The 16019-nt window shown below is 36.9% G+C and overlaps 1 protein-coding gene across 2 annotated transcripts; it reads right to left on the bottom strand.

Annotated features, from left to right (window-relative positions):
• Window positions 1-1751: 1751 nt before the first annotated feature.
• LOC144979565 (uncharacterized) lies at window positions 1752-12114 on the bottom strand. Of its 2 annotated transcripts, XM_078926294.1 has the most exons (6): window positions 11952-12114; window positions 8780-8860; window positions 7935-8007; window positions 6776-6871; window positions 6222-6317; window positions 1752-5622 (listed from the first exon to the last, which is right to left on the bottom strand). In XM_078926294.1, exons 1-6 carry the CDS (start codon window positions 11976-11978, stop codon window positions 4844-4846), a joined length of 1152 nt encoding a protein of 383 aa, XP_078782420.1. In that variant the 5' UTR covers window positions 11979-12114; the 3' UTR covers window positions 1752-4843. The 2 variants fall into 2 exon arrangements, with proteins under 2 accessions (XP_078782420.1, XP_078782419.1); XM_078926293.1 differs by lacking the exon at window positions 11952-12114 and having other exon boundaries at window positions 8780-9076.
• Between the last annotated feature and the right edge of the window lie 3905 nt (window positions 12115-16019).

Genomic DNA, 16019 nt, shown 5'->3' with positions numbered 1-16019 from the left:
CCCCATTTTGTTGGAATTGGTGCATTTCGTAAACAAAAAGTAATTGCTTTTTTTTTTCAAAACCCGCCGAAACCCAGTCCCAGGTTCACTCCCCACTAGTGTACACTTCCCCAAATCTCAGGTTTACTCCCGACTGTTGCCTTATACCCATAACTTGCTCGGACATTGCCAGGTTTCGACGGGTTTCGTAAAAAAGCAATTGCTTTTATATGAAACTCGCTGAAACACGCCGAAAACCAGAGTCTCAGGTTCACTCCCCACTTGTGTATACTTCCATGAATCTCAGGTTCACCCCCACTGTTGCCTACTACAATAACTTGGTCGGATATTGCAAGGTTTCGTAAAAAAGTAATTGCTTTTATATGAAACTCGCTGAAATTCGCCGAAAACCAGAGTCTCAGGTTCACTCCCCACTGTTTGCCTACTTTCAATAACTTTAGGATATTGCCGGGTTTCGTAACAAAGTAATTGCTTTTATGTGAAACTCACTGAAACCCTTCGAAAACCAGAGTCTCAGGTTCACGCCCTACTGGTGTACACTTCACTGAGTCCCAGGTTCACTCCCCACGCTTTGCCTACTTTCCACAACTTTGCCGCATATTGTTGGGTTTCGTAAAAAAGTAATCCCCCCCCCCATTTTGTTATTGCTTTTTTACAAAACCCAGAGTCTCAGGTTCACTCCCCACTGGTGTACACTTCCCTGAATCTCAGGTTCACCCCCTCTCACCCCCCCCCCCCTATACACACACTCACGCACACACACATACTTGTATGGCATGACTTGTCAGGACCATAATTTCACACATGACTTGTGGGTACCTCTATTTCCAGTGGGTTTAGGAAACATACAATACGTTGTATTGGTGGACAAAACAGCCGTCTATGATGGCAGGTGTCGTTTTTTAGAATACGTCAAATAACTAAGGTTTGACTAGAGTATGTTTGGGCCTCACTTTACACCATCATTGTAGGGACATTGTGTAGTCATTGTGAGGACTTGATGAGACAGGGCATTACTAGTGGGGACTCACTTGGTGTGTAAACTGTGCACATTTATTGCAAGGACCTGTGTAAACTGTGGCCATTACTTGCAGGGACCTTTGATGTGTCTACAGTAGACATTACTTCTAAGGACCTTTGAGAGTTTAAACTGTGGCCATTACTTGCAGGGACCTTTGATGTGTGTCTACAGTAGACATTACTTCTAGGGACCTTTGGGAGTTTAAAATGTGGCCATTACTAGCAGGAACCTTTGATGTGTGTCTACAGTAGACATTACTTCTAAGGACCTTGAGAATTAGATGCCCATCTATACGGAAAAGAATGTAAAAACAAAAGAAGAAATAGGACATTAAGATAGATCGGGATACTCCAAACAAAAATGTTCCTAACCTTAGGCTGTACCCGACTTGCATTACTATTGGCATATCATTTTTCTAGTCACTATGTCTGTATCAGAATGAAATGCAACCAAACATTCACTGCTCAGTAGATGATATCAGAACAATTCTGTCTTCATGAGGCTTTGAAATGATGACACTACAGGCCAGGTATCTACCAACTAAACTACCATATGGATCCTGATGTCAGATAACAATCTATCTTGTACACATTCGAATCATGTAGAACTGACCAAGTGAAAGTTCCCCCTCAATGCCAAGGGTAGGGTTCTGAACATTGACATATAATCATAAGGAGTATAAAGGGTGTTCAGTGGAATCCAGTCAAATCATCAAGACGGAAAAAATATGTTGATTTTAAATGAGGTTTGTTTATTCATAATCATAGCCAAATAATAATGCCAAATAATGATTAATAAAGATTTGAAGTTGATTCTGGGGAAATTTTAAAATTATCTTATTAAATACAGTGGAAACTCCCAATAACGACATTCTCTGGATAACGACACAAATCTCTAGTCCCTAATCTTATACTTAAATTATGTTCGTAGTGAAAATAAAAACTCTGGATAGCGACATACTCCCAATAAAGACATAATCTTCCAGTCCCAAGCGATGTCGTTATTGGGAGTTTCCACTGTATATACCATGATAATTATCAGAAAAGAGTGAAAAGAGCCATACTATAACTGAGGGAAATATTGAATTCCAATCTTAATTAATTTCAAACGAAAGTCCTATGAGAGCAGGAAGACTCAAAAATTAGTAAGAGTATACATCTTGCTCTCTGAGGTGTAAGAAGGGATGACAAAAATTACTTTTTGCATTATTGATGGGATGCTGCTAGTCTATGCCACATAACTTTTCTGGACGTGTCTTAGTATTCAACGATGGTACCCATTTTTTTCTGGATAGAGAGGGCAGAAACAAAGACAGCTCTCATTGAAGCTAAATTCGGGTCCTAATGAATAGACAGTGCTCTACCGTTTGAGATGCTCGAACCCATATAACGAAAATACAACAAGAAATAGTCCATTCTTGACGATAAAGAAGCATAAACAATTTTTATACATAATGATGATATATGTGGCGGAAAAAACAAAACTTAATAAACTAACAGTGGTTTGAATTGTGTGTTCAAGAGCGCAAGCAAAAACATCTGAGGTGAGACCCTGAAAACCAAAGGAACAGATAGGTAATTTGCTAGCGCACCAGGGCGTATTTTTACAAACACATTAATCATTATTAAACAATTGGTAAAATTGACTCCATTTTAGCAAGTCAATGCATCTAATGTTTTATTGAATAAAATGGTATGCCAGAACGGGGAATGAAAATGTGACTTCTCAATAGTTTGATTAAGCCTAGATCTTAACTCGTCTAATAAGCAAAGATAATGACGTGGAAAAAGATAGAATCACAAAACATCACTTTATACAAGTTAACAAATGTCAAAATAGGAATGTTGGTCTAATTAACAGAAATGATTTTGATAACTATTCTGCAAATTGTTTTGGTTTAAGGACTATTTGGCTAAAATCACTTTCAGTTCATTGATACGAGTATAACGAGACAAAATAAAAAGTAATTTTGAATACTTTTGTGTTCATCTGGTTTTGACATTTTCCACAATATAATGGTCAGAGATAACATTATTATCATCAACAACAAATTGTCCTGTAATTGGACATATTATTATCAGTATCATTATTGAAAAAAAAATATGTTCATGTTTTCATATTGATTTTAAGTTGATGTCAAAAACAACATAGTATTGAAATTTTTATAAAGAGAGAGAGAGCGAGAAAGAAAAGAGAACGAGAGAGAGAGGAGGTCGGAGGAAAAAGTACTGATCACAAATTGCATAAGGTACCAATTAATTGAATTAACAACAAATGTCTGTACATCAAGGCGACAACAAGATAATGCTTAGTTTATGTACTACCGTACATACAATAACATAGGGAACAAATTTCTATACAAATTTCTTTTTTCTAGTTTGAACATTTTTTATGTAATATTTGATTTGTCTCCAGGGTCTGTTTGCTAAGATTGGAGAATTTCTCATAGCATTTTCAATGTTTGCTTTGCCAGGCAATCTTTCTAAAAAGAAAAAATTCCCTAATTCCTTTTCAACAGCTTTTCTTTCTTCCTCAGACCACCCTTTCCTTTCTTTATTCACTACTCTGTTTGTGATTTTCTTTGATTTATGAGATTCTCTAACAGTATCAGCCTCCTGACAGTTTTCAGTGTATGGCATTATCGTCGTACTATCAGGGGTCATGCTGCTACATCCTGTGTCACCGCCTTGAACGCAGTCGTCAAGGTCATCCTCATCAGCACTTAATTCCTCTCCATCAATTGCTTCGTCTTCAGCAAATTCCAGCTCGTCTAGATTCTTTCCCTTACACTTGTCAATTTTTCCTTTCTCCAGTTGCAAGAGAATCTTACTAACTTTAGCAAGTTGCATCGTGTCCTCTGGAAGACGATAGTATTCTTTATGAACAGACTTGTCATGCCCCATGAAGGCAGCCAATGCTTCCAGTTCATTCTCCTTCAAATCAAGCAGCTGACATATTGTTCCAATATGTTTTCTAAGTGCTGTAGATGTCAATAAGTCTGGCTGATCTGCTCCACATGCAGTGGCAAATTTCCTGAGAACATCTGAAGTTCTAAGTACATTTTCACCTTCACCGATAGCACCAAAAACATATGGGTTATTGTTAGCAAGCCCACTGGATTGTCTGAAATCGAGGAGCAAGTCAATACTATCCTTGTGAGATTTGGGTAGAAGAACTGGCACTCGTCTCCCTCGCTTTCCTCTAATTTCTACCCTTTCGAGTTGTTTGGCTAAGTTTCTTTCAAACTTACTCAAACTCTGCAGGATTTCCCCTTGTAGAGATTTTCCTGAAGCCAATCCATTCTGATAGTTTTCAATTTTCATTCTCTGCATCTCACCGCCTCTTCGTCTGTTAAAAAGAACCACCTGTGCTAGAGCAATCTCAGCTAAATTTCTCCACGTATTTGGGTTTGGGTGTTCACGCAATTGTGTTATTGCATCTGTTAACTTGGATTTAATGAAACAATATAAAAGCTGCACATCTTTTGCTAAAGGTAGTCTTCTTGCTGTGTTAAATCTTCTTTTGTGAAGAGTGTGCAGAGCTCTCGATGATATTTGATGTGACCAGTCAGAAGAATAAAGTTTGGTAAATGCTTCAGCCTGTTTCTCTAATAGAGTATCTCCTGATTGCAAAGCCTCTGATTTCAAAATGTCTGCACAGGCTTTTAAGGAATGGCCTAACTTTAAAGCAAGTGAAGGTATTTCATAAATTCCAGTGATGCAATTGTACTTTGCTAAAACTTTGACAACTTTGACAACAGTTGAAAATAACAGGGGGTCAATGCACTGTGTAATATTTTCAATTTCACATTCGTTTTTCATTTCATTCAAAAAAACGGCCAATTTCTCTCATTTTTTGTTTTATGTACTGGTATTGATGTGGCTGGTCTAAAAATTTAGAAAAAAGATTTTTCCCATACTGCAAAATGACACTGTCATGGCGACAAAGGAGGGAGATCCTATCGGAACTCATTGTGTTTAAAATCTTTTCTTCAAAATCACTATTATCGTCTTCCTGTTTACTTGAAAGTAAAAGAAAATTTGTATTTTTCTTTGAGCTTTTGGTTTCATTATTGAAGGCAGCACATTTTTTCTTGTGACGCCATAAATCCTTCCTTAGAAAAAGTCCAAAACATTTTTCACAGGTTGTAAAAGCCTCTAAGTTGTCAGTTATTGGTTGCCTTCTAGCCGGAATCAAAAAACCTTTTTTTGCATCTATCACTGTTTTGTTGTGTTTAAAATCCCCACGATGAAGCAATAACTGCAATTCCCTCTTTCTGTCCTTGGTACCTACTTTATGGGCTAAAGCTTTTGCCACTTCAATTTCCCCACTATGTACACTTTCTAAATGCCTAGCCATTTTAGCATAAAGTCTACCACAATACAAACAAGAATGTCGTTTGTCCCATTTTCTTTTACCCCCCGATCCTCCTGGCACCATTTTCTGCACAGTCATGTCATCTGCTTTCTGTGGAAGGTCAGCCTCCTGATCATCGAGCTGTGGGAGAGGGATGATGACAGACTCGCTACCACTTTCTACCTCACTCTCTGCAACACAAACTAGACTTGCAGTTGTAGGACTTCTTTGGTGTTCATTGGGGTCTGAAAATGCAAAAATAAAAAACATGACTTCACTTGCTGTTGTGCAATTCAAAGTACTTATGCATACCATGTAGACCCCAAGTGTGTCGCAATAGCCGAGCGGATAAGCCATTGCACTGTGATATGGGAGATCTGGGTTCGAGTCCCACTTTTGGCACTGCAATTGAACCTTGGGAGAGGTTATTTGCACACACTGCCGCTGCTCTTACAACGACATATGGTTCACGGAAAACCAAAAAATCATTTCCCCTTCTCGGGGTGAAATATTTCACCAAAAAAAAGTGCTGTCTCAATTTTGTAGGTTAACATGACTGGTTACAACTGACTCATTTGGATAGAATAGTAGACTATCTCAAGGCATTAAAAAAAAATCATTCTTCTCTTCATAAAACAATTTGGTAATAACCATGCAATACAACTAATGCTCAAGGCCATACATCTGTGTGACATGTGGGATTGCACCAGTGTTGTCACAGTATAAAATGAGTTACAAACAGGTTTCAAGGGATCAAAGTACGTACTATTATGGGTAAATTAGAGTATATTCCTGCTTATTGTATTTGGATTTTAAATCTAAAGCATCACAGGTTCTTATTTACCTTTGTCATCAGCATCCTCAGGATCGCTGTCTGTTTTGCAGCTAGAAGAACTCTCTCCTGAGCTTTCAGGGACATATTCGTCTTCACTGTCCATTTCTGAAATAAGATTGTAAGAGGGAATGATGCTTGCTTGTATCTTCAAAACAGTTTGTTGGGTTTAATTTTCAGGTTTTTAAGACATTTTTAACACAAAAAAGATATCGTAATGTGCTCGTCAAGGAAGCTAAATCATAAATCTAACTTTTTCATACTGATTCATTATTTATATTCCTTGTTTAGGACAAAGTCGCATTCAACAAGAGGTCGCATTCAACGAGGTCAGGGGCCCTGTCCCAAAGACCTCGTTGAATGCGACTTCCACTGTAAACAAATTGATACTCAAATTTGTGATATTTTAGTTAATTGTCCAATGCGTCATTCACTATTCCCCAAACAGCAACATTTTTAAAACGGAACATGATGTATCGCATATTTCTTCTGAAGACAGAATTAATTCGGCATTGTATTTGTACTCTTTCTATTTCACTAAAAACACCTCATCACAGGTTATTTACCTTTGTCATCAGTATCCTCTGGATCGCTGTCTGTTTTGCAGCTAGAAGCACTCTCTCTTGGGCCTTCGGGGACATATTCGTCTTCACTGTCCTTTTCTGAAATGACCATGAAAAGTATATATCAAAACATGTGTGCAAAATTGAAATGAAGTTTCTCTTTACTCCAGAGAAGCAAACAGATATATTGTAGATGTAATTCTCTAACCATGTAGTCTGGTTATGTCTTTGAAAACTAACTTGGTTAGAGAATTAAATCAAGGAGATGAAAGTACAATAATCAAAACTCTTTTCTATAACTGACCCCCACCATCTTCATTTATGTTACAGACTAAATGAAAGAGCAATGCCATCATTCTAAACTCAATATTGTGAGAGGCAGAGGAAGAGAGAGAGAAAGAGAAAAAGAGAGATAAAAAGATTATTTCATTTCAAAATGCAGTATCTAAAAGAAAGGATATGATTTCTATGATAAGATTATCAACAATAATTTTTCATCTTTGTTGCAGAGCACTGCTGGTTGTTTGGCCTGGCAGTGAACTTTCTCATTAATGAGGGGAAAATAAGATATTTTTGGCTCACTCTATGACAACCCAGCTGGATTGTCCAAAGTTAATTAAGAACCGATGGAAAGTTGTTAGTGATAGACTATATGAAATGTAATAGTAATACACATTATTAGAAACCAAAATGAGCTACTATTAGGCCTGTAATGACTTACTTTCTTTTTCTTATCTTTAATGTGAGTAAACAGGCATTCAAATACGTAACTCCTTAAAGGACTTCATGCCAATAAGACCAGAGCCTAACCCTGTAGCTCGGAGCTGACTAGTAGCAATTTCTTGTTACGCTTTGGATAGGACACTGGTCTTTTGAAAAGTACTTTACACCCATTTCCAATAGGTCTAATGATATCCAGCTACCCACTTTCTGCTGGATAGGTAGGGGGATTGGAAAAAATTCTAATGTCTTTTTTGCCTGAACCTGGAATCAAACCGGGATATCTGTGTGATAGGCCACAACTCTATCAACTGATCTCAAGGGACCCTCAATTGAGCATTTGAATGCCATGTAAAAGTTGACAAGCATTCAAGAGGTAATAATATTCCTTTTGGTTTGAGTGGTTAGAAAAGCAAAATGAAAATGATAAAATCAAACTTACTGCAATTACTGCCTATTTCTTCAGGAATTTGTCCACCACGACTAGGAGGCCTTAAGTTCGCACATCTCTGATTCTGGAACAGAAAATATATTAGAATAGAGGATTAGAAGTAGACTTATGCAGCTATATATATGTGCATTCCAATCTGGCATCTCTCAAATGGCTCTACCCAGACTGACAGTCAACCAAAAAAAAAAGGTACATTGTTACACAAACATAATACTATCATCTGCATTTTTTGCTAAATAGGAGCCTAAAATTTGCCAAAAATAACGTCAAAATGTGCCAAAAGTGCCAAAATTTGCCAAAAAATTGCGGGGCAGAGTTAGACGTGATATGATATTTAACCCCTAAACTCCCCATAATCCTTGAAAAAATGTATGAAAATTAAATGGTTTCCAATTTTTTCCAACTTTACTTTTAGATAAAATGGTGTTTCAAATGAAATCTATTGCCCGTTATATCCTGACAAATAATATCATTAATTCCAGCTAAAAGTGAAAAAGAAATCACAAGAAAACGTTTTTTCAGAAGAAAAAAAATGTCAAAAATCGGAAAATTTGCCAAACTTTGCCAATTTTGTGAAATTTGCGGCCGCAAAATATGCAGATGACAGATAATAGCATTAAACTATGAGCATACTTAAGAACGACAACTCAGAGCAAAAAAGGATCTTGTTTTAAACTAAAGCATAAACCTAGCCGAGTCATCTCAGCCAATTAGAAAGGCTTCGGTCATAATACATATTCCATGAATCAAACAAAGCAGGTCTTTGAATAGATAATTATTAATTAATCAATGACTAGAAAACTATGTAACCTTCATATCATTAACAATGTAGTTACCTCAGTCTTGTCTTTTGCTTTCTTTATCATCCCAGAATCGGAAAGTAAAGAAAAAACTTCATTTGCAGTTTTCAACGGTTTCTGAAAAAAAGAAACAATACAAATACATAAACTTTTATCAAAGAAAAAAAAATGTAGTGAGTGGTTGACTTTAGCCATGTAAAAAACATTTATTATACTCCAATTTGGAGGCTTGCATTTTAAAAACTCATCCCTCGTCAATTACAACAGTGGCAATTACAAATAAGTAAACCAACTAAGTAACCAGAAGAAATTAAAAACACATAGATCAGCAGATGAATCATAAATGATTCAAAGTCTACGTAGCCAAGAACTGTCAGTGTCTTAGTCTTAGTGTAGGCTACCCAGCCTACTGCAGACTGCATAGGAATTGTTAATTTTTTTTTCTTTTGATATTAGGGTTTGCAACAAGTAAAGGCATGTTTTAGAAGGTACTTTGATACCTGCATGACTCAAAAATGGGCACCTGAAATAGGGCCTGTGGCTGTGACCTTATTTTTTATTTTTTGATAGCTTCTTCTTTCTTTCTTATTTATAAATATGGATTTTCACGATGTTTGTGTCACATGCAGCTAGGCTTAGAAACTTGACAGGCCAGTCAGCGCCGATCACAAGTCTGACGTCATGGGGGATTTCCTTGGCTGCTGGAAATGTCAAGTTCGCGACCAACGTGTCCAAGATTTCGAGCGTGTCCTTTCAGACTGGGGATTTCATTCGGCATCGTGTGTAGTTTGTGTGTGTGTGTGCATGACTTTTTTCGTTTTATTTTCAAAACGGGGCCTGATAGATATGGATGCCAAGTTGGATTATTGAAACCCAAAGTTCCCGTATTTTTTTTGTTTGTCGCCTCTTGCTTTTCGTTTTATACTAGGAGTTTGTGTATACTTCTTCACCTGAGTCGCACCGCAACTATTATTTTATACAGCTGCCATTTTTGGAATTTTCATTAAAAGGCAGCAGTTGTGACGCTTAGTTGCGACTGAATCGTATCGTTCTTGCGGCTGTTTTCAAAACTGCTTTTTCACACCATTTCATAAAGAAGCAGGAGTGAGTCGCAACACAACTATTACTTTTTATACAGCTGCCATTTTTGGAATTTTCAATAAAAGCGCAGCAGTTGTGATTTTTTTTGACAACGGCTTCCTTTTACGGCTTTAATTTCACATAACCGCATCTGACTATAGTCATTCTCCCGACACGCTTTTTTTTTGCTGTATATGAAAATAGTAAAAATAGCAGCTATAAAAGGAGAGATTGTTGCGATCCGATGGCGTAATTGTAAAGTAACTCCTGCTTTATTGGGAAATGGTGTGAAAAAAGCAGCTTTGAAAACAACTGCAGGAACGATGTGACTCACTCGCGACTAAGTATCATAACTGCTGCGCTTTTATTGAAAATTCAAAAAATGGCAGCTGTGTGCAAGTAATTGTTGCGGTGCGATTCACTCCTGCTTTTTAGTGAAATGGTGTGAAAAAATCAGCGTTGAAAACAGCCGCAAGAACGATATGACTGTCGCAACTAAGCATCACAACTACTGCCTTTTTAGTGAAAATTCCAAAAATGGCAGCTGTATAAAAATTATAGTTGCGATGCAACTCATGTGCTATTTAACGGCTTAGTCGTATCACAACTGCTACTCTTTATGTGAAAATGGCGCAAACAGCAGCTATAAAAAGCAGCATTTGCGATGCTACCTGGGCACGCCTTCGCATCGCGAAATGGATCTTCTCTAAAATCGCTGTCAACCCCCGCATCCCCCCCCCCCTCAAATCACCAAGTTTTCATCATTTGACAATGAAATTGCGAAAATTGCAACACAAGAGTGATATTAAATCCGACCAAATTAATTGTGCGTGAAGATTTTTTTTTACATATCAGAATTGTGAAACTTGGCATTAAAATCGCCAATTTGTCCTATATGGCAGGAAACCATTACATGTCATTACACACGTCATTAGTCATTACCATAGCACACATAGGTTTCGCTAAGGTCATTACACTACACATCTCACTCAACTGCCTTCATGTGCCACGAGTGAGAGGCGCCGGGTGAATGGGGTACCCCATAATATGTCTGTGAATTAGCATTGCCTCTGTCGGTGGGGATTCCATGGCATCCCATGACGTCACACAGAAATTAAGCAGCCAATCAGCAACGATCAAATATTGCGATCAGCGCTGATTGGCCTGTCAAGTTTCTACGCCTAGCTGCATGTGTTTGTGTCATTGTATTTAGTTTGCAATCAGTAGTCCATTGGTGTATGTTTTGTATAAATTGTAAGTGATTGAATAATAGCATTGAGGATGAAACAGGAATATTTCAATTGATAACTGAGGTCAATTATAAAGCTTGTCCCTTTTTATTAATTATTAACATCATGACACTAAACTTAAAAATCTTATTCGATGATGTATCATAAATGTCATGTCCCAATTTCATCCGGCATCAGAAATCAGACCATCCCTGCAGCAAGCATGCATACCCCTGACGCCATTCATTCTTTCCTATATTTCATTACAATGTGACGGAAATAGATAAAAGTGGAGAATGCACACGATTTTTTTAGTGATACTGAAACTGATATTGATGTTAATGTAAATCGAATTTCGAGAAATTTAAGATAGGTACCAGATTTTGTTTTTGTACTAACTTTATTTCTACAGCATGGAATTTAAGTGGTATCACTGTTCTTGTGTTGCAATACCTTTCCAATGACGTATGTCTTGGTCTTGATTAATTTTGAATTATTTTTTTTTGTCAAGTTCAAAGTCCGGTAGCACTGCTCACTGCACTGATGTGGGGAGAGAAATATCGACCCAAGAACATCGTGAATTGACTGGGAACCGCAACACTGCGATATTACTATTACCTGAATTTAAACTCTAAAAATAATAATAAGAGAAGGCAGCCCTCATTGCTAAGAATTTAACGCGGAAATCTTAACAATCGCCGATGCCGATAGCATAGCCATAGCGCAGAGCTCTAACTCTAGGCTGATGAAGTCGTAATTTAGTGATTTGTTTAGTTAGATTGGTAAGAGTAAGAATCCAAAAAATAATTTTAAGAGATCCGATCCCGAACAATTAAAACTAGACTTGCTTTTTATCCATATCAATAACTAATTAAAAGTGGGAAAAAAATATTTCTTACCCCTTTTTTACGTTGAAAAGTCCACATCTTCGCCTGTCAGTACAGTGTCAGCCGAGCGCAGCCATTGCAGACAAAAACTTCCGGTTGGCGTCTACCGTTTCAAACTCTTTTTCAGAAGAGCGGTACAAGACGCACACCAACGCAATTCAATATTTTCACACACCGTAAATTGTGTAAAATCCACACACACGTTTCAAGTAAAACGTCATTATGGGGACTTCGATGAAATTTGGTGAAATGGTTCAGGGCGTCAAAATGATGGTTTTAAACCAATACCATTATGGGGACCCGAGTGTAAGGCCCCACAATGACAAGGGGTCCTCAGAACGTTGGTGTGTAACCAGGTATTGGTCCCCATAAGTAATGCCATACAAGAACACACACACTCACACGCGCGCGCGTGCGCTGCTGCCTACCTCCCATAACTTTGTCGGATATTGCCAGGTGTCGTCGGGCTTTTTATTACGAAACCCGCTGAAACCCAGTCCCAGGTTCACTCCCCACTGTTGTACACTTCTCTGAGTCCCAGATTCACTCCCACAGCTGTCCTCTTCCCATAACTTTGTCGGGTTTCGGAAAAAAAAACCCCACCGTATTATAGTGCAAAACCACTATTCAGTGTCAGATACTGAATAGTGCAAAACCACTATTCAGTATCAGATACTGAATAGTGCTAGCCTAATATTATTGTCGGTAAGTCGGTCAAGTAAACAGCGACACCCACTCAATAGAATTTAATTTGTGAAAGACATCCGTAATAGGTTTCAACAGTCGTGACGTCACTTCCCTCGTAATAATAACGCATTGTAACTTAGTACATAACTGGTTCTAAACTATCGGAACAATGGCGGACGCCCTTATGAAATACTTCTCCGACGAGCATAAAAGTGTATCCAGAAAAGAAAAATATAAATCTGAAGATGATTTGACTTTTATACAATCTGATCGCATGACAATGAAAACGTTCTACCCAGCATGAAAAATAAAAAGTACCGATTTTCTTTGTTTAGAACCAAGCTGCTGGTGCTGGGCGGACGTGACATCAGACTATTGAATCCTATAGTAATAGGGGGGGGGGGAATGTGATGTCAAAAACTGGTTCCTATTTCATAGGAAAGACCGTACTCTGGAAAGACACGGTTTTTTAAAATTTGGCCAGAAAACTCGTCCTTCAAATATCGATCGATTTAAATTTATGACCTTCATCTTGGCAAAAAAAAAAAAACAAAAAAAAAAAAAACGAAATAATTTTCCCACCTGGGATTTCAATGAAGACTTTGCGAAGTCCCAGTTTCGATAGTTTTTTGCCACGATGTGGGTCATTTAAATCGATCGCGTTGAACCACCGACTTCTTAGAAGTCTCAAGTTATGTGGTCTAGTGGTAAGACACTCGCTTTCGGATCGGAGGGTCCTGGGTTCGAGCCTCGCGCTCGGCGAATGGTTGAGTCCTTGGAAAAGGCTCTTTACTCACATTCTCTCATCGTACTCAGGTGTAAAATGAGTACCTGGCCGTTAACAGCGTTGTCTTTGTCCGAAAAATTGTAATATCGCCTAACAGGCGTCATTTCCCGTCCTACATGTTAAATGTTGCTGTTGACCAGGGACCCCTTGTAAAGCGCTTTGAGCAGATTTAATGGTTATTGCGCTATATACAGCTCAACTTAATTTAATTTAATGTAAGTTTTGATCATTTTGACAAAACGAGTGTCATTTTCTTTTTCATTCAGCGCTGGATATTTGATGTATAACAAATTTGTTTTTTTTTAAAAATCAAATTGAATATGTTGTATTTTATCAGCGTGTTACAGAAAGATAACACCAATTTTATAAAATTGTAGGTTACAGTTGGTTGGGTTTAAGATAGGATCTAACAAATTATATCGGTAATGAAAGAAGGTGTATACAAAAGAGGTATAATCATTGCTATTTCAACACCATACCTTGAACAAGTGATATGCATACGACAGCTTTAACTCACTCAATCCTAGATATTATTTGCTACTTTTCAAAACTGCAAGAAATTTACTAGAAATGGGCGTGTACATATAGTTTTATTCAACCACCCTTCGTTAACGTGTAAAAATGAAAAACATTATAGCTTTGATACTACGCCTATAATCTGTCTCAGAAAAATGTAATAAATAGGCATGGGGTAAAATTGTGAACCGAGTAACCTATGGATACAGTCGGTGTTAGGGTTGAGTGAGTTAAACCTTGTCTGTTTTGTCTATGTAACCAATTAAATTGCCTTACTCTGCAAAAACGCGTATTTAAATATAATTTGGCCCGAAAAGTCGGCCTTCGAAGTCCCAGGATTGAGTATTTTTGGGGTTTATTTTTGCCAAGATAAGGTCATTTAAATCGATCGATTTTTGAAGGACGAGTTTCCTTGCCAAATTTTTAAATACCTACGTTATTATTATTATTATTATTATTATTATTATTATTATATTATTATTATTATTATTATTATTATTATTATTATTATTATTATTTTATTATTATTATTATTATTATTATTATTATTATTATTATTATTATTATTATTATTATTATTATTATTATTATTATTATTAATTAATATTATTATTATTATTATTATTTTATTATTATCATTATTATTATTATTATTATTATTATTATTATTATTATTATTATTATTATTATTATTTTATTATCATTATTATTATTATTATTATTATTATTATTATTATTATTATTATTAATTAATATTATTATTATTATTATTATTACGACTACTACTACTACTACTACTACTACTACTACTACTACTACTACTACTACTACTACTACAACTACTACTACTACTACTACTACTACTACTACTACTACTACTATTGCTACTACTACTTCTACTACTACTACTACTACAACTACTACTACTACTACTACTGCTACTACTACCACTACTACTACTTCTACTACTACTACTACTACTACTACTACTACTACTACTACTACTACTACTACTACTACCACTACTACTACTACTACTACTACTACTACTACTACTACTACTACTACTACTATTATTATTATTATTATTATTATTATTATTATTATTATTATTATTATTATTATTATTATTATAATCTCTCTCTTTTTTCTCTCTCACTTTCTCTTTCTATCTCTCTCTCTCTCTCTCTCTCTCACTATTTCTCTCTCTCTCTCTCTCTTTCTCTTTCTCTCTCTCCCCCCCCCCTCCTCTCTCTCTCTCTCTCTCTCTCTCTCTCTCTCTCATACCCCACCAACCCCAAAAATTGGACAACGCACTACACACATCAGTGAACCTTTTAAAATCAAAAACAACTAATGTTACAACATAATTAATTAGAGACATCAAGCCAAAGATCAAATGCGTGTAGATCAGTATAAACTTTTTACCGTCTTATCAAGAGACACATCATTGGTGATAAACTGTGTCGATATGATATGATATCGTGTCTGAATAGGAGACAAACTTGTGGTGTCTAGATACTGGTTCCAATCTCATTGGAAGTGTGCCGCAATGTCGTCTAGTGGTATGACACTCGCTTTCGGATCGGAACGTATTCGGTTCGAGCCTCGCTCGGCGCATAGTTGAGTCCTTGAAAAAGGGAAAATGCTCTTTACTCACATTCCCTTACCGTACTCAGGTGTTAAACGATTACCTGGCCATTAACCGCGTTTTTCCTGTCCGAAATTTTTTTTGTAATATTGCCTAACATGCGTCATGTCTTGTCCTACATGTTAAGTGTTGCTGTTGGCCGGGGCCCCCTTGTAAACCGCTTTGAGCATGTTTAGTGGATATTGCTCTATATTAAAAAATCTCAATTTCTTTCTTTCTTTATTTAAAAACCAGTTCTCCAGAGGACTGGATGCGTACCTTGTGTAACCGATCTTCTGATTTCAGAGTGATGGCATCTTCTGGCCTATAAGAGATTCTGCTCATCAATACAAATAGGATTCATTAGTCTGATGTCACGCCACCCGGCAACGGCGGCCATCTTGGTTCTAAACAAAGAAAATCATTACTTTTAATTCTTCATGCTGGCTAGAACTTTTCA

Source organism: Berghia stephanieae, chromosome 9 (genome assembly GCF_034508935.2).
Source record: "Berghia stephanieae isolate SIO BIC M18660-M18661 chromosome 9, UCSD_Bste_1.3, whole genome shotgun sequence".
Taxonomy (NCBI): Eukaryota; Metazoa; Mollusca; class Gastropoda; order Nudibranchia; family Aeolidiidae; genus Berghia; species Berghia stephanieae.
The sequence above is the reverse complement of the archived record's forward strand: the minus strand, read 5'-3'. Positions and strand labels throughout refer to the sequence as shown.